This window comes from Euwallacea fornicatus, chromosome 20 (assembly GCF_040115645.1).
Source record: "Euwallacea fornicatus isolate EFF26 chromosome 20, ASM4011564v1, whole genome shotgun sequence".
NCBI classification, from domain to species: Eukaryota; Metazoa; Arthropoda; class Insecta; order Coleoptera; family Curculionidae; genus Euwallacea; species Euwallacea fornicatus.
In genome coordinates, this window is record NC_089560.1 from 951,637 (window position 1) to 979,407 (window position 27,771).

Genomic DNA, 27,771 nt, shown 5'->3' on the forward strand with positions numbered 1-27,771 from the left:
TAATTATCCCATAATATTAAATGTTTATCCTTGAATTTATAGGAAAATTTTATATGAATTTATTTGCAGTGCGCAAATGGTTATGTGTAATTTTTTAAAATTATTTTATTAAATTAAAATATACTCTTTATAAGATCCTTTAAAACTATTACAATCTGATCTTTTAAATAGATCAATGAGCAATTGTGTTATAACTTAAAATATTACGTGAAGATTAAAACTAAACTCCTTACTCGTTTACCTTAAGATCTAATAAGTTTACTACACTAAACTTAGCATGTTGCACAAATACCGCACAATAATCTGCTATTCACTATCACTATTTCACTAACTCGAAAGGCTTGGTTTTCTTGAATTTTTTTACCATGTTTGTGTGGCCTAAGAGCTGGATGGCCTCGACATTCACATGGTTAAGTAACCTTTATTCGTGGCTACTGGCAACTTTGGTGATGGTTTGGTCAACAGTCTCCATTTGAAGATTCTGATGAATGTCTCTGTTTCAACAGTACCAAGGTGCATCAACGATGTTCCTGAGTGCTTTGTTCTGAAATCGTTGGATCACTTGTGTGTTGCTCTTGCTGGCACAACTCCAGAGTTGAATACCGTAGGTCCAAACAGGTTCCAGTATTTGTTTGTGTAATAACAGTTTGTTGTATGTAGATAACTTGGAATTTCTTCCAAGGAGCCAGTACATTTTCTTTAGTTTGATGCCCAGTTCCTCACGTTTCTTTTTGACATGAACTTTCCAGCGGAGTTTAGCGTCTAATATCATTCTCAGATATTTAGCCGAGTCAGCATGGGGGATCTGGGTATTGTTGATCCGGATGGGTAGATGTTGCTTTTGTTTATTGGTGAAGTCTGCATTGTACAGATGTACAGTACATGCAAGTACAGATTTGTTTTCATTCAACTTGATTCGTCAGGTTTTAGTCCAGATATTAATTTTATTGATAGAAGTTTGGAGTGTTTCAGCAGCCTCTTCGTGATCTCTTCCGTCAGCAATGACTGCGGTGTCATCAGCGAATGTTGCTATTGTTTCTTGATCAAGACTTGGGATATCACTAGTATATAATAGATAGAGTATTGGACCCAGTACACTACCTTTTGGTACCTCTGCTCAAATTTCCTTTAGTTCTGAGTAGGCATCTTCTTGTTTGATTCTGAAATGTCTTCCCGACAAATAGGATTGTAGAAGCTATGAACGTCTTTGTGACAGAAACTGGTTCAGTTTATGGAACAATCCTTCGTGTCATACTTTATCGAAAGCCTATGGTGATTCCAGTCATGTCAATGTTTTCGCAACCCAAAATTCCGATTCGGACATGAGCGATGTAAAAAATACTAACAGAGTGTCTAAAGCAGAGCAGTCTGATAGAAGTGATGGTTCTGATAATATTCCTCTAGCAAAACTAGCTTGTAGAAAAAGAAAGAAATACGTACGCATTAGCTAAAAGCAAGTAGGTTTCTGTCCGTGAACCAGCAGCTAAATTACGGAACTGTTCCTCGCAGTGCCAAAAGAAAACAGAAAATGTTAATTTGCAACAGCTTTATGAAGATTACAGAAAACCACTAAGCAAATATGCATAAAAACGGTTTTTAGTCGGCTTAATACGTATAAAATCTGAAGATGGAAATTTAATTAATAATGAATCTGTACAGAGTCGTCCAACCAATTAGAAGGAATGGATGGTACTATGTGCAAGACTTGTTTTCTTAATGTTTTTGGAGAAACGAAAGGATTCTTAGACGATTTGACAAGAAAAGAAAAAGAATCGGCGACATCTGTAGTTATCACCTACGACGGAAAAGGTTTACAACTATTAGGAAATCGATGTTTAGAAGAAGATATAGAGTTTGCCAAAGATGTTATTAACAGTAGCGCAACCTATGAAAGTTGTTATAGTAGAAAGCACACATATAAAAATTATTTGCAACCTGATATGAATTTACAGCTTTTGTATAAGCTACACATAGAAAAGTTTTCCTATACCTTCACACAAACCAATAAGTCACTACTTCCAAGGGAAGGGACCCAAGTGTCCCCTTCCAATTTTAATGAAATTTTACAGAGAAGTAGTTTAGACCTATCTAAGAATAGTGATGTATATTTTACGTCCCATCTTCAAGGTTTAAGGGGTGAAGACTAACCCCAAAGTTTCTCCAATTTTTCGTTTTTTGGCAATATCTTTTGATCCAGATGAGTTAAAACAACGAAAAAAAGAGCGAAATGTTTCTATCACTTGTCTGGGGAGTTTTAGAGCTTCTTTTTGATTTTATTTAATGAAACAACATCATAACGAATTTTGCGCGAATTAACTGCAGAGGGAAATAAGTAATATTTGTATTGTTCTTTATGAGTCAACTCCGGGAGGAAGGGGTGTGTGTCTGTGTGTGTACTTGACCGAACAAGGGTGAGCGATTTTCAGGGAGGTGTGCGAAATGGTCGATTATACGCAACTTACTATGGTCAATCATATGTTGGCGCAATCCGTAAAAAAACTAACTCTAAAAAATCTTTTTACTTCTTTTATTTGCCCGACTAAACAGAAGTTTCCAGGGTCCATATTGGCACTTTTCTGTCGAAACGCCTGCAAGATTTTCAAATAAAGGACAACGACAATTTTAAATCATTTTATTCATTTGTCAAAACGAAAATTATTACAAATATATATAAAATATTGTATTATTAAATTCCTAATTTTTGCATCAAACCGACGAGTCTGGCAATTAATCATAAATTACACGCAAAGAGATTGTGAGTCCGTTTGAAGCAAAATAACCGAGATACTAACATCACTTACATATATAATAACCATTATGTTCTTTATGAGAGTGTATAATATAGTAATTTATAATATAAGTGTATAAGAAGGCTCTTATACTCGAATATTATACAATATTTTATATTACACGATACAACGAATTGACGTGTTTGAGCATCTAGGAGTCTTACGAATTTGTTTAGGTATTTAGACATGCTCGAAGTGAAATTTCTAACGTTCTTTTTCTACAGTTGCTAACAAAAGTTTAGGAACTATTTTATATTTGAAATTTTGTTGAAATATCTTTAAGAGATCCCTCGTATGCATAAAATTCTTATTCACTAATCATACCGTTCTTGTATAAGCTTGTTCATTATATTGGTTTTGTATATGATTATCATTGAGGCAAGGTAATCATTCACACATGTCGCTTCTCTCAACGTATAAAAATATTTTGGGTGAATTGCCAGTATTAATTATAGTGAAACGCCAGTAGTATATGTCATAGGTGAAGCTAACTGTACTCTAAATGACTTGAAACGAAAAGTCATTGAATTGAATGAAAGGACTGTGAGGTGCCGACTATGCAGTGTGGGCTTGTTTAGAAGGGTTGTTGTTAAGAAACCCCTATTATCAAAAAAGAACATCAAAGCTCTTTTACAGTTTGCTCGGAATCACTTGAACTGAAGCTCTGAAAAATGAAGAACGGTTCTTTGCAGTGGCGAAAGGCAATTTAAAATATTCGGATCAGATGGTAAACATTGTGATGTGGCACCACCTGCAGATCAACGGTACGGAAAGATCTGGGGTTACTTTCGTAGGTCAGGTACTAGACCCATTGTGGAAGTAGAAGGAAGAATAAACAAATTTCTGTAGCGAGATATAACAGATATTAATTTGTTGCCATATGTGAAGTATGAAATGCCTCTTCGTTGGAGGTTCCAACAAGATAATGACCTAAAACATAGTTCCAAGATAAACGAAAATTGTTTTTTTTTTCTAAAAGGGTGGATGTAACTGAATGGCCGTCGCAATCTCCCGATTTAAACCCACTTGAACATTTATGGGAAATCCAAGATATCGGCATCCCTTTGAAAAAACATTCGTAACAATGAGAAAGTTTTAGGAATAATATTTGATGAGGGAAAAAAATCCCAAGGAAATGTGTGTGAATCTTGTTGATTCAGCACCTAGAAGAGATCAGGCAGTCATTAACTCGAAAGGGTTGGTACCACATATTAAGTTTCTTTTTTCTTGTAATACTAATTGTTTTGTAAGTAAAAGTTTCTAAACTTTTGTCCGACTCAAAAAAATCGTTTAATTTATAACTAATTTTTTTAAATATTAATTTCGTTAACTATGCGCTTTAATAGTCAATTTGATGAAAGACTATAATGATAAAAAATAGTACCTTGCCAGTTTCTCTTTAATTTCAACTTGCCAGAAAAATAATTTTATGCAAATCGATTACGCTGCATGCGTAATAAAAAAAATCGTTTATCGCTAAAATATACGTACAAAAACCAGAACTGAGTCGTTTTGGTACGTAGTAAAACCAATATAACCATTCGTGCTGATAAAAAAAAACTTGCCCTGTTGTTACACCAACACGGGTTGTAGCAAAAACTCCCTGTAGGTACTGTACATTACTATAAATCGATGCAACAGACATCTACCATCATCATCAATATGACAACTGTGGCAACGGGTAAAAAAGAATTTCTAAAAGAAAATGCATGTAAAAAATTCCGCTAAAAAAATAAAATTTCCTTAAATCCAAAAATCGAATAAAATTTCCAGATGTAATAATCGATTAGCAAAAACTTTAACGTGATATAAAATTCGAAGAACAACTCCTTTCGTAAACGGACTTCATTCATCCCCTTCAGGAATAGTAGGCGGAATTAATATAGGCCCATTACTCTGACTAGGCACCACAATACCAGCCTCATTTGGATTGGGAGGTAGGAAATTGGGCCTCTTTGCTCCCTGGTAAGCCTGCGAGGAACTCTCAACTCTGCTCGATTCGGCATCTTCGAAGTCGTCGTCTTCCAATGAAGACTGCTGCTCCAAATGCTTTTCCAGTTGCATCAGACGCATCTGGAAATATCGTTTTTCCTCGTTGATGCAGGCAAGATCCTTTTCTTGCTCTGCTATCACTTGCTTCAAATCGGAAATGATGTTCAAGTCTTCTTGCCGCGATTCACGTCTTTCGTACCGTTGGCGAACCTCTTCGAAGCTATTCACAAGAGATAATTCAAAAATATGAATGAATATTGGAAACAGGACTTACAGCTTAGTAAGGCACGTGACCTTCCTCTGCAAATGGTCGATAGTTTCTTGGCTTTGCTTATGGGAGCCCATGTATTTAAGCCTGAAAGCTTCTCGTTCCTTATCCCTCTCGTCCAGCAACTGGGCTATGGATTCGTGTAAGCTTCTGTGAGAAGGAATAGGGGCTTATAGGAGTTATAATTTAAACAAATTTTGTGTTGAATTTTACCATATAAGCTGCCAATTAGTCGTTGTGATGGTTTTGGGTTATAGTTTTATACATTATTATACGATGAAATTGTAAAATTTAAATGGTCTTAGAGTAGATTTATGGGAACATGCACAGACGATTTATGTACCTGATTGTTAGAACTAATGAATGGTATGATTAAATGTAATTTTTGAACAGCACTATTCTCACCGTGATACTGGAGTAGAAAGTATGGGAGAGTTTTGCAGCCCCCTCAATGGTATTAAGTAACTTTTTCTGAGCAAATCATAACAGAACATCAGAAACTTTCTATAATTTTTTTCAAAATGTGAAAGCTCAATAAAGGGGCGTGGATTTTGGATTTTTGGAAATTATGACAAAAACGTGCATAATCAAATTTTAAAGAACCGCAGAGGACGATATAAAGGAGGATACAAAGGAGGATCCAATAGTCCTGATTGGAAAGTTTATAGAAACTGCGCAATTTTTGATCACAAGACTGTGAAGATTAAGATATCTCTGAGTAACCCACGGATTATTTAATGCATTATTTTGGGAACTCAATGGCAGGTAAAATATAGAATCGGGAGATTTCTGAGCAAGCAAAAGATTTCGTCAAACTGCAGTTTAGGATCTCTGTGTCACATCCAGTATATTTTCAAGTTTTAAATTTGAACGATTACAGAAAATATTGACTTCAAAGAAATTTCATTAAAACTTATTAAAATTTAATTTTGTTCAGGTGGAGAGCTATTACAAACTAACCTGATATTAAGTTGTTCTCTGTCGCATTATTTACAACAAATCAAGTTCTACCAAGTAAGCCCATACTTTACCTACCTACAGTCATTTTCGGTTAACAATGTATAAAACAGAAATTACGATGAACGCTATAGTCTGGAATATGGACTGGGAGAGGAGGTACGAAACTAAAGGGAATATCAGTACTAAAACCGGAGTATCCGAAGATAGACCATTATTAGTAGATCTACATAAGACAAAAGAGCTACATGAATAATGGCCATGAATGAAGGGTGGAATTGAACTTATACAAAATCACTCACCGTATCTTTTGCTCAGCTTCCGTTTTCGACTTAGTCAATTCGCTAGTTTGTTGGGCAATTTCATGGTTAAGCACCTGCACCCCTCCTTCCAAAGTCTCAATGCTGTTTTGCAAGTCATCTATTGTAGAATCTTTACTCTGAATATCATGCTTTAAAGTGTCGATAGCTTTCAATAGTTCTATTTCTCTGGCGCTGGAGGATTTCTGCTGCATGCAAAGCTGGTCTTCTAGAGTTCGGTATTTTGATACATACTCGTCTTCGACTAGTTTTACAGCTTCTGATTTTTGGTGCTTGAGGTTTTCCCATTGGGAATCTAAAGATTATGGTGGGATACTTGTTATGAGGTGGTTCTAGGAGGAAAAAAATACATACCTAATTCATGTCTGTGTTGTTCCACTAACGCTTCCATTTTCTTCTCAGCATCCTTCTCCAGTTGTTCTTTAACATTCTCTAGGTTTGAGGTAACATCTGACAGGCGGCTCTTCCAGTGATTTTCCATATCTCTCAATGCAACTTCATGGTCCCTATTAATCTTTTCTGGGAGAAAAATGTAATTAATTTTCCTCCTTATTGTTGAAGTTAGAGGGCTTACCAATTTCTTCATCGTGCTGCATGACAAGTTTCTCATAATTGTCATGATGAGTCATATCAATTTTGTCCATAAGTCTTCTTAGTTCCATTATATCTCTATCGGTATTAGATCTTACTCTTATTAACTCATCGTGGTAGTATTCATCTTTCTGATCTAGGGCTTTCTTTAGAGATTCGATCTAAAGAAAGATTTTTGTATACGTTGCTCCATATTTACACTGAAAAACTTTGTACCTCCTTCAAGCACTCCTTCAGTTTCGTCTCCCACTGGTTTTGCTTCTTCTGAAACTCCTCCTCCTTCTGTTTCCGAACAGCCTCCATCGCAAAATATTTCTCTTCATTATGCAACTGCTCCATCTCGTCCTTGAGTCGCCCACATTCAGTCAACAATTTGTCCTCCCAGTACATCGCTATCTCCGTCCGTTTTTGATTGAGAGTGTCCTTCAGCTTCCTCTCCTTGTCCAACAATTCTTGTCTATGGATCCTCTGAACGTGTTGGATATTTTCTTTCTCCATTTCTGAAGTTTTAATGAAAGATTTTGGATTTTTGTAAGTGGTAAAGATACTTACCTATAAGATTAAGCAGTCTTTTGGTTTCATTTTTTAGGTTGGCCTCCGCTTGCATCATTTGGCCTTGTTGGTCTCTCATTTGTTGCAAAGCTTTTTCTTGTTCAGAAGTTCGAGTACGAAGCTGCTGTACTTCTGATTCGTACGATTTTAACGCTTCTACCTACAGAGTGGAAGCATTAAAGAAACATAATTTTTTAAAAACATTTTAGAAAATACCTGTCCCAACATCTTCTCAGCTTCCTCCATTCTTTCTTCAGCCTCCCTATAAGCCTCCTGCAGCCTTTCTTCTATAAGTTGCTCCTTATCGTCCAGCTTCTTCTTACAGGTTTGCTGCACTTCTCTCAGTTTCCATTCGAAATCGTTGAGCAAGTCCTGTTCTTTAACTATATTGACCGTTCTCAGTTTTTCAAAATCCTCTTTCCATTTCTTTTCAATTTCTTCTTTCTGCTTGGAAGCAGTTTCAAGAGTTTCTGCCAATTTTTTACGTTCTTCATCCCTGCAAAGTCTGGCGATGAGCATCGATAAGAAGTGTATATTTCGCGTTTTAATACCTGTCTGACTGGAGCTCTGCATGTTTAGCTTCAAGCTGCTCTTTTTCTTCCTTTAGTTGATTGATTTGACTTTCCAGGGTTTCAATTCGGGTTCTCAAATTTTTTATTACACCTTCAAGCTCGTTGATTCTGGTTTCCGTTTCTTTCTCATATTTGCTGTAGGACTCTAAAATCATCGAGTTTATGAAAAAAAACTTGTCGAGAAGCGGTCCTCACCTGTATTGCTTTGAATTTCTTCACTGAGATCGTGGTTTCGTTTACGGTAATTCTCAAGTTCATTCTCCAAGTGGCGTATCTTTTGCCGAACTGTATCGGCTTCTTTATTGGCGGCATTAAGTTCAGTTTGCAGTCCTGGAGTTGGAGCTTATAAGGAAGTTTGTTAACGAAATGCTGAGTACGTACTGTCCATGCCCGCTGATTTGGCAAAAACATCCCTTTGCAGTTCATCCATCTGGAAGCGAAGCTTCGTAGCCTCGGCGTCTCGAATGGACAATTCTTTGGATAAGTCATTAAGCTGGCTTTGGAATTTAGCCTCTTGGTTTATTAAGTTTTTCCTGCAAAGAAAGAAAGTAGCTGCTTGAGTGGGCGTAACTGGTGCCGGAAGAACCAACCTGGTCGAACTATTTGGTAAAACCGCCGACCTAAAATTGCTAGTACTGAACACTAATAACTTATACATAAGGAAAACCGCTTTGAGTCAAATTTTTAAAACTAAATGCGTCCTGCGCAGTACCTGCATCTGAGGGACTAACGCAGTTACTTTAGCGTCTCGATAATCAACCGATCAACAGGTCTGTGAGCTCATTCTAACAGTCGTCAGCTTTAAATAATCCAGACAATGGAGTAATTAAGATTTCAAATAAGAGCAAAAACGAGAACGACAATGTTAAGGTTCCAGGAATTGCTGACTAAAAATAAAAGCAAAATTCCCGCTGTTTTATTTGGATCTGAAAATAATCGCAAATCCAAGCCAAGTTTGTCTTTGAAGAACTTAATGTAAGAAGTAAAGATTAAACGGGTGGTGAACGAACTTCTGGAGTCTAAAAATATAGAAAAATGTTGTGAATAAAAGTATTTAAGCTCACTAGACTAAATGAGACAGAGCTAAATGAGTGGCCTAGTAAGTGACTGATATTATATCTTGCTTGCTCTCATGTGCCCACGCTTGAAAACATGAGTAATTTTTTTTTAAATCCACAATGCACGTGCATCTCTATCAATTTTACATGACATAGACTTAAACTAAAAATAAAACACTTTGAGGTGGAAAAAAGTAACGTTACAATTCCCGATTTTGTACCTGGTGAAAGATCATAACTATCGCGTTGTCACCTCCTACAAGGGTCTATTAAAAAAAATGATTTTATTTTAAAAATAACTACATAATTTCTTTTTTAAGAAAAACATCTAAGATGTCGTTATCCTACAGGCAGAGGGATCGGCTAGGTGTAACTTCTGCCTTCTTGGAAACTCGTTAGCTCTTTTCAACACATTCTGCAGATTTCTCAATAGTCCACGTTTGCTTGCTAGATTTGCACCTTTGATCTCGACGTACCGCAGAATTTCATTTTTTTTAAATTCATTAGAAATTTCACTGTTTGAGAGAAAACCCGCTGACAGTTTTCCATAAAACAAAGAATCTGGTGGCAGCAATACAAAGTGTTTGCAGCGTAAGTCCAAAGCTGTATATCAATAATAAAGGAGAGCACTCTTGGGATATTTTCAGCTTGTTTGACGTGAATTGATTCATAATACACCCACTCGGGTTTCAAAATAGCTGTTTAGACTATTAATAGGTGTAATTCTGCGTTTCACTATGGTTTATTTTATCAGAAGGATTATTCCAGTCATGTCTTTGTTTTTTCTATAAAGCCGCAGCTCTTACAAAATGTGAAAATTGTTTATCTTGCCGCTCGTAATAAAACGATAATGCATCTAAGCTATTGTTTCGATTTTAAAGAAACACAAATGTTTTATAATAAGGAAATCGATATCAAAAATCATACTGAAAAATGATTCCATTCGGGCGCATATTAAACAAAACACTGAAAATATACAGCGTGTCAATTTCAAAGCTTTGGATTGTCTGTAACTCCGAAGATTGATTTTTTTTTAAATCATTCACAAACCATTTCGGCAAAATGGAGGGTGAACCAGTTTAATAGTGGTTGCAAGTTTTTATGTGTACCTTTAAAGAAAATAGCTACCCCAACTCTAAAATTTTAAATTGCAACACCTATTGTGTGATACTTTATTTTAAAGGGCTTAATAAACTGCTTAAAAAAAATGGTTTTTAAAAAAAACATCAATTTTTGAGAAGCTGCAACAATTTTTATACAGGAATATCATCTTAAAATATTCACAAACACTGTTCAAAATGTTCGTTTTTTTCCAAACAAAAAAATAGTCGGAACTTAACTTCTTTTCTCACTTTGTCAAATGTTTCAGGGGTAGTAAATTGACGAACTTCCGTAACTTGATGCTGTAAATCTTGCAAATTGGCTAACTTAATTTTATAGAGGACCGACTGATGTGGTCCCATAAAAAAAAATCAACGCGTGTTAAATCCGGCGATCGCGGTGGCCACTCTTGTTCCCCCGCGGCCAATCCATGTTTCTGGATAATGTTGATCTCGCCACCGTCTTGTTTGCAGGGCGCAATGCGGTGGGGCACCATCCAGTTGAAGATATAAAAGATTTTCATCTACTTGCAGGTCATTATCGATTTGATTTTCCAAGGCTTGAAAAATTTGAAGTTCCTTCGTGTTTTCAAACAAATAAACAAAAAATAGTCCCTGCCAAGGTTTCGTTAGAAAATAAAGGGCCAACAATTTTGTTCCCTTGATAGCCAGCTCACACATTAACTTTTTGAGAATATTGAGAATGATCTTCTCGTGCAATACGAGGATTTTCATTACTCCAATAGCGGCAACTTAAAATTTTAAAGTTGGGGCACCTACCTTCTTAAGGGTACACACAGGAACATGCAATTACTATTGAACTAATTAACCTACCATTCTGCCGAAACGGTTTTTGAATGTTCTAAAAAAATTCAATCTTCAGAGTTGTGGGCAATGCAAAGTTTTGAAATTAACGTACTGTATAAAATCGACTTGAGAAATTGTTTGACAATTAGAAAACTCAAGGGAAAATAGGTCTGAAATGGACCTCATTTTAGCAAAATTTGTAAGTTATTTAGTGAAAAACTGTTGTTAAATTAGAAACTATCGAGTTCCTTTTGAAAGTTTTTGAAATGAAAAATGCACTTATACCTAGAACCTTTCAATTTTCGATGAACCACATTGATTTAATATCAAATAGGTGTTGCTGGCATCGATAAACGCATGGTCTTATTCGGTTATAAAAATGTAGATTTTTATCATTGTCGTCTAGATAATATCATCAGTTTGTTCATTTTCCAAAGTCAACTTTAACTTGACATTGTCTTATTTGTTGTCCATTACAGGGTGTTTCCTAACTACGTGTAAAAAATTTAAAGGCGTAATCCTCGACTGATTTTGAGTCAAAAATGTCTAATAAACATATGTCCGCAAATGCCTTGTTTCCAAGATACAGGGTGTTGAAAAGTGACAAGAAAAAGAGATTTTATTTCCAAAATGACTCAATTAGGGTGTTTGAATTTTAGAAAAGACAATTTTTTGGAGGAATGCTTTAATGATTAATTATAAGAATTGCTGAAAATGACCACCATTACTCATAATGCACGCTTCCATCTTTCTTGTTAATGATTGCCTCACTCTCTCGAAAACTCCTGGTGTGTTGCGTATCGTTTCACATCCGGTAATTATACGTTCCTGAAGTTGATCTAGAGTGTTTATTGGGACAGCATAGACAAGTCTCTTCAGATCACCCCAAAAGTAGAAGTCCAGAGGATTACCATCCGGGGACCTTGCTGACCACGACTGATTAGGCTCTGGGACACCTCTGCCTATCCATTTCTTAATTTAATTTTAATTAATTAATAATATTAATTTAAACTAACAATAAACAAGTTAGTAAATACCACCAAACCTTTAGAAACCTTTAAAACCTTCTTCAACGTCTTTCAGTCAACACCCTGTATCTTGGAAACAAGGCATTTGCGGACATATGTTTATTAGACATTTTTGAATCAAAATCAGTCGAGGATTACGCCTTTAAATTTTTTACACGTAGTTAGGAAACACCCTGTATATCACTTTATCATCAAAGGATCATTCAAATATGGAATTAACAATGAATGTGGCAAAATTAATCGTATCTCCATTACGGACATGTACATGTGAGCTTTTATGAAGAAAGTGATACAAGGGTGTTTATTGATTCGCCTAATGTGAGTGTGAAAATACATGTTGTCTCATAAAGATAGTGCTATAACCTGGCCTTAGGTATAAGGACAATGTTACGAACACTTGTTACTGTCTTATTACATTTTAGAAATGGACTTAGCTTGTAATAGTTAAATAGATTATCGGTGATAAAAGATGAATATGGCCTCTTTATAATCTCGCCAAAAACATATGGAAGTGTGAAGGGAATGATTCAGGGATGCGAGCGTAGGAAGAATGTGGAGGTCTGGGTGCCGGTTCTGGTGAAAAAGAACAGGTGCACCCAGGGTGACTCGGATACATTGTATGGGGGGGGGGCATTCGACCCCCGATCTCAGGGGAGTAAAGAAGTACTGCTAAGACTTGTGCTTTATTCCACCCTCCTTCATTACCCTTAAAACAATTTTCTGACATACAGATATATATTTATGATTCATGCTGACTGGCAAAAGGATTCCGGCAATACAGTAAATATTTTTAAAAGGCATAATTGTGCTTGTGTCGAGTGGGTGAGATTTTTCGGGCATGTATCCAGCCGAATATAACTCGATCTCATGTTTGATCCGATAGATTTTATGTTTTTTCTGAATAATAATTGTTTTCTCCAGGGAAAAAAAAACATTCAAAACCAACATATAGTCCAAAATCTTTAAATTAATATTAATTTTTGTTGTTGTAAAAATTTTGCAATGGTTTGGTTTCCTCCATTAGCTTAAGCTCAAAATTCGGGAATAAGGAGAGATATCTCAAAAACTGCGCGAGCTGGAAAAAAAATTGAAGAAAATCCAATGCCGAATTTTAGCAATCCAAGAGTTTTTGGATATGTGTATGTTCACACTATTAACTTTTTTGCAGGTGGTATATTGGTGGTGTTATTGCTATAAGCGGAGGCGAAAAAATATAATAAATTTACTATATGATCATAAACAAATGTTCGTACATTTCACCTCATCTCTCAACTTGTTAAATTGCATTTTTTAACATTTAATTCAGCTTCGGCGTACTTCTTAGCTTGAGTAAACTATTTATTCAGCTTCTATAACTTGATGCATAATGGAATTCGTGGACGTCACGGGAAAGATTATTTTATTTATAGAATAATTCTGGAGTTTTGGCAAACGAAGTTGATAACAGGATTTCACGTTTCAATTGAATCTCATAAATATGAGCGGATTTAAAATTTCAATTTTCGTTTTCCGCTAAGGTGTTTCTGGTTTTATTTTTAATGAATGAATTAGATTTCAGAACGCCTGAAGGAAATCAATTTTGTTTTGACTTCCTCAATATTTTAGTAAACAAGCTAGATTGACAATTTTCAAATGGTTTTTCCTTGGAGCACACAAAAATAACTTAAAAATTGAAATGGATGAGAAGAAAGAAACACGAGAGAAAACACTACATTTGACGAAGAGTTCAAATTTGACATTAGTTATTGACATTTCTGTTGACATCTTTTTTGACAAATTTCACATTTATTATAGTGTTGGCAAGTTTATGATATATATCAAATTTGTAGTTCTGGCGATCTTTAACAATAGAGATCAGTATGTAACATAAAAGCTACTTTAACATAGTTCAATTGTCTCGGAATTTACGACTGTTGGAAGTGCCAAAAGTGCTGTAATTCAAAGGTCGACATTTCGAAATTACTTGATATTCGAAATAGAGTGTACCACAGGAGATGTTTCAGATGAGGACGAAATCAGAAATATGAAAATATATAGGGAGTTCCATTAAAACTATGTTCAAAATTCTGTCCAGTTTCATCAGCTACTTGCCCTTCTTCAAAAAAATGTAATAGATTCTCGCATACCAACCATCTCTCAATAGCTAGTAGGGTTTTCCATATTCCTCAGCGCATCCTTGCCCGACTTTCCGTCTGGGATGCACTATGTAAATTTCCTTCACAGCAATCATTTGCAAGGAATATTCTTGATTGTTAGATAACCGCATACCTTTAATCAATTTAATCAATTCAGTCTCTGAACAAATTACTTTGGAAACCACTTAAAATACGAAAATTCGAACTTTCTATTCTACGTCCAACAAATTTGGAAAGCACGCCAGGTAAAAGTGACTATGATTCATTAGGCTCAAAATTTCCTCGCATTAATGGGTATTTCACTTCAGCTATTTTTTAGAAAACACAGCTGTTTTTCTAGTCACTTCAACAATTTATGTAAACCTAGTTAAGGCCCGTTTTATATTGGCCAAGAACTTAAGTGCAACTCTAAGCCATAACTTGACATATTTAAAGCGCAATATTGATGTTTCCTCATTTTTCAAATTTATTGTTGTGGCTAAAAATAACGAATATTGAGTTCACTCCGACCTACAGATGTTTGGAATGACCTTTGTCTCATTTATCACAACGCAAATTTATCCCATCACTCACACCTTTATGAAAGCACAGAGATGCAAAACTATGATAAAGGTGGCAACGAATTTTCATCTTTAAGGAAGAAAAAATAAGTTTTCATAATGTTATGCCTGTGTGGTGTCAAAATGGCACAAGATTATGTGAAATTCATCTTCGTCATGATTTACGCTTGAAACTGTTTGCAGTCCAACATTAGATTACCTGACGGGATCTGAGGCAAAATAAACACTTCCATCTCATGATGGATGGTACTGTTTCTCATGAAAAGCAGAGATAGTTAAATTTAAAAAGCAATGAAGAGATTCTAGTATTATGAACCACACACGAGTTACGTACTCATCCATCTCAATTCTGTTCTCGAGTACTCCATTGGGAATCTTCGCCGCTACTGGAAGATTCTCAAGCTTCTTCCTCTCCTTCTTATCCTCAAGATCTTCCTGGCGATTTCCCTCAATTCCATTGACAGTATACCTGAAAGTTTTCTTAACTTCCATTATGGGGCTTCCCGGTGGGGTGGCATCCCTCTTCGCAGTGGAGTTCTGCAGGGGTGATCTCGGCAGAATAGCGGTGGTACCATGTCCACAGGGCTTCACACAAGAACCTCGTCTTTCCGTGAGTCGATTTCCGTCACTTGGACTAACTCTAAGTCCGTTTACGTAAGGATCGCACATTTTTGAGTCGTTTGGGTCGTTGTCTTTTTCGGAAAATGTCGGCACCTCACTATAACCGATAGTTTTAGCTGCATTCACCGCATTTTTTGGCAGTGGAATGGAGACGAATTCGGGCGCAAGTTCAGGTGTGGAAGGTTGATTATTTTTACACATTTTCTGCTCATCATCAGACGAGGATTGTTCTGTTATTCCATTCAGACTTTGGCCAATTAGTTCTTTATTTATAGATGTTGAGGCACCAGCACTATCATGGTCTTCCGCAGGTGGTTTGTCACTAAGACCGGAGCTTTTCATTTCCCTGTTACCGTTCTTGGTCTTCTTCGGACTGTCATCTTTTCTGGACTTTTTGAAGAAGCTGAACATTTTTTCCTGGACCGAACTGAACTAAGTTGTGTATTACTCGAAGCACATCATATTGCTTCTGTTTACACTCGTACACGCACTTGGACGATTGTCGGATTTAGACTAAAACTTCCTCACTGATATTCAAAAAAGCGCGTGTTAATTTTAGAAAGAGGAGCGTCCACTTGAACCGAAAGCGTTGAGTGGTTTTTCAAAATTGTGCCATCGAATTATTATTAAAGTCAACAAGCGAAATCAAGTCTCTTTTGCAACGTGGCAAGTTATGATCCGGTTCGGTAACGCTGAGTAAATCTTGCGAGAAGAAACAAAAAACCATGAGCAAGCAGGATGTTAAGGTGGGAGACAGTCCAGAAGCTGGAATTGGCGTCACAAAAAGAAAACCGAGGCAAATTTAGATTCTGTCCTTGGTGTGGATTTAAGTAGAAACACTTGTTATTTAGGTGTCTGCAGCTTCGGCTTGGGCCTACTCAATCATCATCAAGAAAATGCATTAGTAGATACTACTAATACTAGACCTCAAAACGCACAGCAATTTAAAGCGAGCGAGGCAATGCTATAAAAAGGCAAAAAAAGCAAACATAGATAATTGAGCAAGACTTAGATGTTTGCTCCATTAACCAGATAACGATCGCGCAGTTCCAAAAGAAAAACTAATAAATCCCATGGAATTTGTCCTGAAGAAGCACAGAAAATCTGACGCCATAGATCTAAAAATAACACACTAATGACGCAATTTTATATCGAAATCGAATTTCATGAAGTTAACTGCAGAAATTTTGTGTTAGCCATATAGGAGCCTTTGAGAGCTGACACAATCCGTATAAGGAAAATTACAAGTTTAGTGTATTTTTGTTTTGTGGTAAAACCTGACATTGTAAAAATATTTTCAGTCTAATATGTCTTCCGGTCACATTGGAGACTGACCCTTCCTTCATTTTTTTAAAGAAAAAAATTGCAGCATTTTTAGTGATAATCATTTTTTTGTTGAAAATAAATATACATTTCATAATACAACATAGGACCGATTCTTAACTGTTTTTTTTTTAATTTATTTTGATTTTCACGCCTTTTTCGACACTTCTAAAGTTTTACTGAAACTCAATTATTTACAAAGCTATTTGACATAAATTGGAGAGGAAAATTTTAAATTATTGGGAAATTAATACATCTGCACAGACAATTAAAAAATTAAGAAAAATATTTGAACATTTTTGTTTTAAAATAATCGAAATTTACAATTTTTACATTGAAAAATATAATTATTTTCAAATAGCTCTTTACAATAATTTTTTCATTATTTGATTGGTAGGAAAAAATGAACAAATACGATGTACTGGAAAAGTATAAAAAATTAATGCTTTTTGAGTAAATTTAACAAAACTCCAAACAATTTTATAAGGCATGGGTAGTAAATATAGCAACGCACCTTCAAACGATAAAGTTACTTAATGCTTATTTAGGTTGCGTGTTTTGTATAAAATATTGTTTATACTACGCCATTACCCCTAAAAAATATTGCATTGAAACGGTGCGAAATATTTTCAATTTTCTTCCACCTCAATAAATTCAAAGAGCTACAATTGGAGCTGCTATAAAACGTTTTCAACACTGTTCTTGATCTAATGGGCAACATTTCGAGCATTTATTGTAAATTAGTTGTAAATATCTTTGTTAATTATTGTTAATTAAATAGTTAGAATCATGTAAACTTTTTTTCCAATTACGTTTTTGCCTAATTTTGAACTAAAACTAAAAGAAACCTTCTAAATATTACGTTCCTTTATCGTCTAAAGGTGCGTTGCTATATTTATTGCCCATGCAGTATAAAATAGTTTAGAGTTTTTCTTGATTTACTCAAAAATTATTAATTTTTGATTCTTATGAAATATATCGTATTTGTTCATATTTTTCCTGCCAATGGAATGGTGCAAAAACACTTCTAATGCGCTATTTGAAAAAAAATTACTACATATTTTGAATTGAAAAATTCTAAATTTCAATAATTTTTTCAAAAACTTTTTCAAATATTTTTCTTAATTCTTTAATTGTCTCTAAAAAATGTTAATTTTCTAGCAATTTAAAATGTATTTCATCAATTCATGTCAAATAATTTTTAGAAATAATTGAGTTTTAGTAAAAATCTACAAGTGTGGAAAAAGTCGAAAAAATAAAAATAAATAAAAAACAAATGAGATGTGGTACTATAGCTTATTATGAAACTTATGTACATTTTTAACAAAAAACCCATTTCTTTTTCAAAAAAATTTTATTGTTTCGTTTAAAAAAATGAAGTTGGGGCCGGTTTCCGGTGTAACCGAAAGTCCTTTTAGGTCAAAAATACTTTTACACTTTTAACTTTTTAACCACAAATCAAAAATATAAGCTTCAAAATTATATTAACCTGGTAATTTTCCACAAACGGATTGTGTCAGCTTCCAAAAGTGGGCCCTACGTAATGGTAAGGCCACATGGTATTTTTGCCCTGAGAAATTATTTATTCTATTCTATATTTTAAGAATATGCGGCGAAATGATTATGAAGCACTTCAGTGTGATAGTCTAAGATAGATTGAATCTGTTGTTGACCCAGATCGGAAATAGAAACTGTGCAGCGAGAAATCTAAACGTTGATATGTAAAAGTGGCTTTTAGTTGATTCCATTCTTTGTACTATAGAAAAGTGGCATTTTCCATATGAATGGTCCCGATTTTTTTAATAAAAATTAAAAGTACATTCATACAACGTTATCTACATACTGCCATTAAAGCATGCGATAAACTATTATTTTTTGTTTAATTTTAGTGTTGCCAAAATGTGATAAACAACCTAATTATTAAATACAGAAAGATTTAACGTTGATAAATTTCAACTTCTGGAATGTTACTTGATTATAAATTGTTGAAATGCGAATTCGAGCTTAAATGTGAAGTTGAGAAATACGCGTAACTTATACAATAATTAATTACAGCTGGGAATTTGCTCTGACCATGAAAAATATACCAATACTACTAAAAAAAATAAAATAGTGAGATTTAGTAGTGCCCTTCAAAGTCAAAGGTCCAATATGTATTAGGTGTGTAACTTTGTTTCCGTCGTTTTACAATAGATGGCGTTAATGGTAAGTAGTGGTCGACATAAATAGATCATAGATGTCGCGCATCGAACTTGTTCACCCCTAAATATAACCCCAGAGAAGCACTAGTCAGTTTGTGACTGCATCATAAAGTTATTCTCATTGGAAATGGCAGTTTACGAGTTAAATTCTCGTCATTTGCGGAATATTTTAATTTTCTGCTTCAACATGAAAAAAATCTGCGGTTGAGGCTCATCGAAAGCCCTAAAATACTTATGGTGAGGCCATTATTAGTGAAAGAGCTTGTGATTGGTTCTATCGCATCAAAAACGGTGATTTTTACGTCAAAGACCGGCATAACGATGAAAAAGTGAAGTTTACAAAGATGTAGATTTGAGGTCATTACTTAATGAAAACTCATCTCGAAAGGAAAGAGAACTGGCACGATCAATGGAAGTGACTCAACAAGTAATTTCAAAGCGGCTCAAAGATATGGGAATGATTCGGAAGCAAGGAAATTGGGTGCTGTACGAATTGAAGAATTGTGTCTGCTTATTAATAGTTTCTTAAAAGGGAAATACGAAAGGGATTTCTGCTAGACATTGCGACTGGGGACCAAAAATGGTTTCATAACGATAATCCTAAGGGCAGAAAATCATGGGAATATCCTCGCCATGCTTCCACATCGAGGGCCGAACCGAGTATTTAGGGATCCAAGGTGATGCTCCGTATTTGGTGGGAACATCTCGGCGTAGTATATTATGAGTTATTATTGAACGCAATTAATGCGTTTGAGCCGAGCATTGAAATGCAAACGGCCGCAACACATGGAGAGACACGATAAAGTGATTTCCCCGTGTTGAAAAAGTTGTAAAGATAAACAATTGAAATGTCGAAATCAGAAATCTTACCCCACCCTCCCGTATTCTCCAGACATTGCTCCCATTGAATATCACTTGTTTTGACCAATTGCACACGGCCTGGCTGACTAGCACTTCTGACCTCATGAAGAAGTGAAAAATTTGATTGATTCGTGGATCTCTTCATAGATGACCAGTTTTTTCAATGCGGGAATTATACGCTGCCCGAAAGATAGACGAAAGTAGGGGCCAGCGAAGGACCATACTTTGAATTATAAATGTATAACCCTTTTTTTGCCATAAAGCCTCGAAGTTTGGAAGAAAAACGGTTAAAGCAATGTTTTACACTCAATTCACTAGAACGATCACTGATCTCTGTCGTGGTGGCATTTCAACAGGGGTTGATTCTATGTAGGGCCCACGATTATCGCTTTACGCCATTTTCAAGTATAGTTCTGGAAATGTCACTTATCGTGTATCTAAGAAGAATTATTTGAATGTCAATGATCGTGGAAAATCAATCGAGGAAAATTTAACAGATGAATCTAAGAGAATTTGAAACGTTTAAATGTGAGCGCCTTCGCCATTGTCAAGATATGAAATATTTGTGTTTTGTCTACGGGATATCTAATTTTCGATGTTTCTGCCAACTTTCCCACGTATTAATGGACATAGCATGTGATTCTCATGGAGTATTGTTAAGTATTTGTGAAACCAACGAAGGTATCGATGAGGGTATTATTTGCAACCTACACAGGAACGCAACAGAATTGGGACAGTTTTAGCTAAAAGAGAAAATTTGAAATGTGAGAGTAATCTAGGACTTCTGAGTCTTAATAATCTAACCAAGAGATCCAAAAATTTTGAGAAACAAAATCTGAAGGTTCAGTAACGATTACTAGTAGACAAATGCAGTTCCCATGGAACAGACATTCGCGCTATTAATTAAAGACGTAATTTATAATATAAAATGAACTATTTGGATGCCAAACAACTTTTACGGCGATAGTTGTGCCTAGTAGAACATTGTGGTAAATTCAATATTTACGTAAAATATCTACTTAAAAACTATTTGGTTTTATAAAAGCAACTTTGCTATCACATGAAGGACCACAATCTGTGTTATTCAACTCAAAGTCAAATCACTACCTTATTCTATATACATTGTCCGCGCAGACATTGTCCTCTCTAGTTTCTCAACAGGTGTAGATATTTTAATTTGAACACTTGCATATTCCTCATTAAGAATTCAATCTGGAATGCCCACATGAAACTATCTAGCCAAATTGCCAATTTATGTTGAAATTAGTGGCCCAGAACATAGATTTTGTGTGTGAAAACACAGGTATAAATTATATAATTTGTTTAAGCAGCCAATCGCTTACGCTATATTCATAATAAAATATTTAGATTAGATTAGGTGAGGATAGAATTCAGGTACAAGTGATGCTGGTTTTAATAACTTTAGAAATTATTTATTGATTTGGTCGGAATCGATCTAGCCTCGTCCTGGAATCGAAGTTTAGGGAATTCAGGAACGAATTTAAACGAAAATTGCAAGTAAAATACTACCAACTATAACATAGCATCATATGACACTTTCTATAAAATTTCATTTAGGTGGAAATGATACTTTCTATTAATAATTTACTTGTAAGTTAACATGACTTGAACATACTACGTTCTCCATAAGCTCATCTCAGCACCCACCTACTGCCTGTCTAAGAATAACTTTGACAGCACCGCAAGGCACGAATTTCGAAGAATTTTTCACGAGAGAACAATGGGCTTTGTTAAACAATATCTAATATAGAGAGAAACACATACCAGTATCCGAAAAAATTTGATATAGTCGCGCAATCAGGTTCAACGTTCATGCCCTCGACAACAGGCCCTCCAAGTCTTTCTGCGGGTATACTGGCACCACTATCATTGAGAGAAGTACCTCCATTTAGTCTGATACCCATATTGCTGTTGCTGTTAACGGGGCTGAAAGAGTCCGATGGAGTGAACACTCCAGTATCATCAGATTCTTCACTGGACGTTTCGCTCAAATCTTCTTCATCATCAGGGTCGTCTTCTAAGCTCGAAGCGCCGCCACTCATTTTGCTGAAGATATTTTTCACAAAACTCATTTTTCTTCTTCACCGAGGAGAAGTAAAACGACACAAGGCGTCACTACAGTAAAAGTTTGGCGTTTATTTGGTACGACGTTATTTGCAGCGCAAAGGCACGCGATATTTAGCCGCAAAGCTCGATTCAATTTATTTTTGGCTCTATTCTAGATAACTTTTAAGCATGTCGTTGTCTCTTTCTAACGTGTTTGGGAAGGCTGTTAGCATTTCGAAAACGTGGTTTCAATGCACCTTGAGATGCGTGCTACATGCTGATGTTTCATTTGGCTCGTGAGAGTTGGGCAAGAAAAATTTGGATTGATTTGTTTTTTGTAAACAATATTTTTAATCGTATGTTGAATGAATAGTCCCGGGATCTGTTTATTCGAATTTTATTAGAAAGTAAGTTTCAAATTAATGCTTTTTTCAAAGAAAAGCGTAAGTAAATATGCACTTATGAGAGACACGTTGAGACGATTTATTTATTACAGCCTGCCACAATTCAGCCGACCTCGTGTATTTTATGGTCACCGAGACCTCCATTGTTGAAGTCCAAATATCCCCAGCATTCGACCAAATCTCGGCCTGGTCCAGCCGCAGGCCACTTGCGATTGAAAATTCGAAAGTCAATTAGATTTCCAAGTATCAAAGACTGTGAAGATTTCGTCAATTCAGGAAATTTTTGAAAATTTCAAAATTACGGCCATTCGGTAGCCGCTCTTGAAGGACATTTGCAGACCAAACCCTGAAAACCCAGTAGACCTCGGTGTTGTGAGAATTCAATTGTCTCACAAACCTTTACACGTGACAGCTATCAAAGCGCTTAGCAACCGAAACATCTTTCGAACGCATTCCTCGTGTTGTACTCATTATTAAACTATATAAAAATCAATCTCGTAATGGAAGGTAATAATTATAATAGTATTTTTATCCCCGATCGCAGGCCGATGATGTTTAAACATCAGCCAATTATGTGCCCTTGGGTCTCTAGTCAGCCGTATCCATCAGCAGAGCTGCTCAAAAATAAACTTGACCACCTATCGAAGAAACATTCTGCCAATAACTCATCGGTAAGCAAATTGGGCCAAACGCAGTTAAATTTGAGTCCTAAAAACATTTTCGGACTTCCAGAAGAAACCTGAGAATCTGTCTTCAACCTCTTGTGCCACCCTGTGGAAGTCATCCTCGTCAACACACTTTTTCTACTTCCTGCGCCTGATGCAGCTTTTTCCAGACACCCATCCAGCCACTCTTCACACTGTACTTACTCTGAGCGGTCACAATTTTTTCTTTGCCATTGATAAGTTGTTATACGCTCAGAAATGTAAGATTGACCTCCATCGTACGTTGAATGGCCACGGGCAAACTGGGTAGGTACCAAAATAGGTCCTTCTGAGCCCTCATGTATTATCCGCATTACTCATCGCTATTTTATCTAGGGGAAGACGTGCCTCACCATACCCTAGACCAGCCCCATCAGGCCTCAGATACCCACCGCTCTCTAGAAATATATCTACAGATCCCATGGAAGTGCAGAGGATCATTGATCTGGCTGAAGAAGCTTGCCTGGGGGTACAATCGGGGGAAAATGAGCAGGTTGGCGTTAGAGATGATCAGCAGATGGGAAATAGTATTTCGCAGATTTGTCTTGATGTACCTGACAGGTTGGAGCATGGTGTGTTTAACTAGTTGTGTTATGAGTATGGGTTAATTTGTTACGATTATTTAAGAGACCCAGACGTTCGTTGAAACAGAAAACCACGAGACGATAGAAATCGTCTGTTTTAGCAATGACCACTCGTTGCTCAAGCAGGGCCAAAACATTCATGAGGACTCCATAGATAGTGAGACTTTTGATCAGGACGTGGAGAACATTGTCCCGACCATTGGAGAAGGAATGTCTCTGGATACCATGGAGGACGACTCAGACCCTCCCGTTATTATCGTGGATACCATGCCCGATACAGACGTTACACTTGATTGTATAAACGAAGGTACTCACTCTTTTTGTATTCCGCCTAGAGGAAACAGCCACATTTTCAACTAGAATTTTCACTATGAAAGACGTCCGGTGATTTAAAAATGATTTTTCATTGTGCATTAAAAACTGGGATGAACACAAAAATCTGTTGAATATATATAGAAACGAGTGGACATTATTTACCGCGTGAAGACAAAGCGGGTGACCAGAGCAACGTGGAGAGATCGTATATAAGTGCGTCCAGATCGGTCCATAAATATCCCTCAACTTTGAACTTTTTGATTGAAAATAGAACTTCCGACGGCTTTGTCAGTATGGAAACTTTGACCAGCTTAGGCATTACTCATAAAAATGTTTAAATGTTCTTTTTGGTAGATGCGAACTACGCCAATTCGTCTATTTGGGGACTAAGAACGACCGAGATTATACATTGAAATTGTAGATACTTAAGTCCCAAGCAATAAATTTTTATAACAAATTCTTAGTCAGACTGACACTTTAGAGGCATCTGAAATTTTTGTTACGTAATGATGACTAATATTGCAGAGCTCGCAGCTGTAATTTGGAAGTAATGGAACCACACTTTAGAATGATTTTAAGATCATTTCACCATTTTCTCTCTTTTCTTTTTGAACATCATGAAATTTTATGGAAATACCGTTAAGGCTTTTCCGTCGTTTCTGATCATTCACTCTTCTAGCCATTAAATGTCTAAAGTGCCAATGGGTAAAACCGCATTTTTCTGCAACACGGTTTGTTCTCAGCGATTTCGTTAAGAGCATTTAGCCTCAATTCAATCTACAAAGTAGAAAGTCCTAGTGATGAGCATTCGCGTAAGTTTCCGATAACACTTTGCGGATGTTCACTCTGTAGATATATGTATACAGGGTGATTTATTAACAAGGGAACAACCGAAAGCTGTAGATACTATTGGATGCAAATGGCGACGATTGGAGAAAATATGCCTCACCTGAAAGTTGGTAGTTCAGATATATACAGGGTGTTACATAGCGTGACCGACCATAGGAAAACTCATGCAAATTTCAATGCCATTTAATATTATGTTCATTTAAAAGTAAAATTGTATAATACTTTTTTGAAGGTTCTTTTAAGAGGGACCTGCGTGTAAAATATAAAAATGTACTGCGCACCATGTGCGAGATATTTTGAAAAAAGTTGTTTTAACATCTGCAAACTTATAATGTTGCTCCGATATTTTTTTTCAATTAAACCACTAGCAACCGTTTTGTCGAAACGATTCTGTCTCCATTAAACTTCCTTAAAAAATGTCTTGTACAGTAACAGAGACAGTAAACATGCTTAAACGGTACTACATTGGAAACAATTGTCATTATTTGAACGGTTACTAACTTAGAAATAGATTTAGGAATCTTTATTTATTGTTTATTATTACCATTAAATCATATATTATTGTGCTGCTAGTGGTTAAATGGTGGAAAATATCAGGACAGCATTATAAGTTTGCAGATTTTCGAAAAATGTTTGCCAAAATATCTCGCAAACGGTTCGAGGAACATTTTTCATAATTTGCATGCGAGTCTCTCATTAAAGACTTTCAAAAAAATTTAACAGAATTTCGCCTTTACACAAACACAGAAGATAATATTAGATAGCATTGATGTTTACATTGGTTTTCCTATGATAGGTTGGGCGATGCAACATCCTGTACAGAATGTTGAAAGTAAACATTTTAATTCATTTTTTTTGCTATTATTCTAAAAATATCGAGGTTAAACACTTTTAAATTTCTAAACATATGTTTTTAATGTCTTCTAGAAAATGAAAATTCACTTGGTTTATTCCGCCTTTAATTTCTCGTATTAATAAATTTAAATATAACGTTCGTGAAATAGATTTTCCTCGAAAACGGATGGAGATATCAATATAAAACAATAATACATAATTATTGTAAAAATTGTTGTTCTTTCAGATTTTGAATCAAATTTCATGTTCGACATACAGCGTAAAAAGTTAATAATTGTAAATTCTGTAAAATGTAACGTAAGCGACGCCCTCAACTAGCAACGTGGAAATTGCAAAACGTATCTTATTCTTCATTTAAAAAACCATAATTATACAAATTTTCGAGTGCCTCACCTATATATTTTCAAAATAATGGCAAAAAATGAGTGAAAATTTTAACTTTTTATCCTCAATATTACCGAAATGATCAACTTTGGAATAAGGCATATGTATATTCTCCAATCATTACCATTTGATGTTTAGTGTCCCCCACTTTCCGCTATCCCATTGTTAATGAATCGCCCTGTATACTAAGCAATTATTTTCTCTAGTAGGATAGAAAGAGTTACAACTGAGTATTACGAAAACAATTTTTTAGAGAATAAATGTTTTGACTAAATATTGTTTCTTATCGATGACAATGAATAATGAATAGTGTTATTATTTTCCTTTCGTGTTTTGCACAGTAATAATGCAATCTTATCTACATATTTTTTCTAAAATCTTGAATTTTTACTCAAAAATAAATAGCTTTAATCCCAAATGATCTTAATCTATTTGCATTTCACTCACTGAACTTATTAATTATTCTCTAATAAAAACAAAAAACAATCGCAATTCAAATAAATTTACCTGATATGTATTAAAAGAATATCTTTCACGGCCAGAAAATTGCCCAGCACGGTCGTAGTGTTTTCCTCAAACTTTTGAGTACGTCATATAGGAGAAGCTCTGATTTGAACAAAAACAGCATTAATGACAAATCGATTTCGGATAGATCCACAGGTTTTGCCATTATGGCTGTCATGGAGTGAGTAGTGAAGAACTTGGGGGGCAGGAGGTTGTCTTGTAGAAATATTTTGCGATTCTACAAGGGCGTTCGACTGCGTTAATTGTGAAGTCCCACTTCTTCATTTATTCTTTTAGGTTATTTACTAGAGGGCCATAACAAGTTAATTCAAGAAAATCTTGATGAAATCACAAATAACTGTATCAATGGAGAAACCTTAGAACCCGGCCTTTTGTTGTGAGATTGCACCACTACGCCTATGCGATAATGCGGAAAGCAATCTTAATTAATATTTTTATTTTTTTTATTTAATGATTGTTCAGTGTTCGGCATTCAATCAATGTTATGTTTTTTTGATAATAAAAAAGACTGCACAATGGTCAAAGGAGAACAATGTGTATGCATTTATTGTTAGTTTTTGGGTGATTTTCAGCATGTTTTGGTTCAACCAATCATGGGGTGTCGGTGGTTTTCTCGAATACTCAAATGATGATGACACAGGTTATTAGTTTTATATCTAAAATTCTATCCATTAACATTAAAACATTTTCTTCATTGTTTAAGGCAAACTTCGACTCTGTTTTTTTAGAAATAACATATAAATCACTGTGTGATTAAATACAATTGCCATTCGTTTAAATCGCTGCTCATCATATCTATGAAAGTAAATCTACTGATTTTTGATTCGATTGAATATGCTACTTTCTAGAATGGTAATTAATCAAGTAATTAGGAAATCCCCATTTATCAAAATATTCGAATATTATAAAAGTGACCTTAATATTTTTCGTACAAGTAATCGTTTTACGACTTTGAAAATAAAAATTCTAAAAAAGTGCTATTTTTGGGCACGTTTTAGACACGTTTTTAGATTAGCAGTTGTGACGATTTATATTTCTATCAGTAAATACCTTATTAGTCTAGCGCAATTCTTGATAATCCTTGAGTTAATCCATAATTCATATACGGGTAACATTGCGAACCAGAGTGTATTATATTATCTAATCGGTTAGTCCTTAAAAACAAGCATTAAGACCTACAGGGTGTTTCTTAATGAATGGTAAAAAATGAAACGGGCGAATCATGAGCTTATTTTAAGATAAAAGCTTTATATAAGGGCATGTCCTAAATTGCTTCCATTTCGATTTACAGGAATGTGAAATTTAATTTTTTTTTTACATTTTCATAAATTTTTTTCTTATTTTTCAAG

The 27,771-nt window shown here is 35.3% G+C and overlaps 3 protein-coding genes across 8 annotated transcripts in view; 2 read left to right on the plus strand and 1 right to left on the minus strand.

Annotated features, from left to right (window-relative positions):
- Positions 1-27,771, plus strand: part of LOC136345575 (aldo-keto reductase family 1 member B1-like) — a 79,441-nt gene that overhangs the window by 41,385 nt on the left and 10,285 nt on the right. The window lies entirely within an intron of this gene.
- Positions 2,618-21,908, minus strand: LOC136345555 (protein FAM184A-like). Of its 4 annotated transcripts, none has more exons than XM_066293998.1 (12): positions 21,521-21,908; positions 8,423-8,574; positions 8,237-8,371; positions 8,021-8,186; positions 7,686-7,974; positions 7,470-7,629; positions 7,134-7,417; positions 6,901-7,078; positions 6,681-6,845; positions 6,309-6,621; positions 5,056-5,199; positions 2,618-5,001 (listed from the first exon to the last, which is right to left on the minus strand). In XM_066293998.1, exons 1-12 carry the CDS (start codon positions 21,826-21,828, stop codon positions 4,635-4,637), a joined length of 2,661 nt encoding a protein of 886 aa, XP_066150095.1. In that variant the 5' UTR covers positions 21,829-21,908; the 3' UTR covers positions 2,618-4,634. The 4 variants fall into 4 exon arrangements, with proteins under 4 accessions (XP_066150095.1, XP_066150092.1, XP_066150093.1 ...); XM_066293995.1 differs by lacking the exon at positions 21,521-21,908 and adding an exon at positions 15,064-15,971; XM_066293996.1 differs by lacking the exon at positions 21,521-21,908 and adding an exon at positions 15,064-15,965 and having other exon boundaries at positions 7,686-7,965.
- Positions 18,978-26,935, plus strand: LOC136345572 (uncharacterized). 3 transcript variants are annotated; one of them, XM_066294051.1, is made up of 7 exons: positions 18,978-19,111; positions 22,751-22,877; positions 22,939-23,177; positions 23,247-23,482; positions 23,538-23,801; positions 23,951-24,100; positions 24,164-24,491. In XM_066294051.1, exons 2-7 carry the CDS (start codon positions 22,755-22,757, stop codon positions 24,220-24,222), a joined length of 1,071 nt encoding a protein of 356 aa, XP_066150148.1. In that variant the 5' UTR covers positions 18,978-19,111; positions 22,751-22,754; the 3' UTR covers positions 24,223-24,491. The 3 variants fall into 3 exon arrangements, with proteins under 3 accessions (XP_066150148.1, XP_066150147.1, XP_066150149.1); XM_066294050.1 differs by lacking the exon at positions 18,978-19,111 and adding an exon at positions 22,064-22,245 and having other exon boundaries at positions 22,299-22,877; XM_066294052.1 differs by lacking the exons at positions 18,978-19,111; positions 23,951-24,100; positions 24,164-24,491 and adding exons at positions 22,067-22,245; positions 26,699-26,935 and having other exon boundaries at positions 22,299-22,877.

Excerpts from the sequence above, each read along its gene's own strand:
- LOC136345555 (XM_066293995.1), bottom strand. The coding sequence starts at position 15,761 with ATGTTCAGCTTCTTCAAAAAGTCCAGAAAAGATGACAGTCCGAAGAAG. Across the intron at positions 8,187-8,236 it reads AGAAATTCAAAGCAATACAG|AGTCCTACAGCAAATATGAG; the intron begins GTGAGGACCGCT and ends CGATGATTTTAG. Across the intron at positions 7,418-7,469 it reads AAGACTGCTTAATCTTATAG|AAATGGAGAAAGAAAATATC; the intron begins GTAAGTATCTTT and ends TTAAAACTTCAG.
- LOC136345572 (XM_066294050.1), top strand. The coding sequence starts at position 22,707 with ATGGAAGGTAATAATTATAATAGTATTTTTATCCCCGATCGCAGGCCG. Across the intron at positions 23,483-23,537 it reads ACCTGACAGGTTGGAGCATG|AGACCCAGACGTTCGTTGAA; the intron begins GTGTGTTTAACT and ends CGATTATTTAAG. Across the intron at positions 23,802-23,950 it reads ACTTGATTGTATAAACGAAG|AAACGAGTGGACATTATTTA; the intron begins GTACTCACTCTT and ends GAATATATATAG.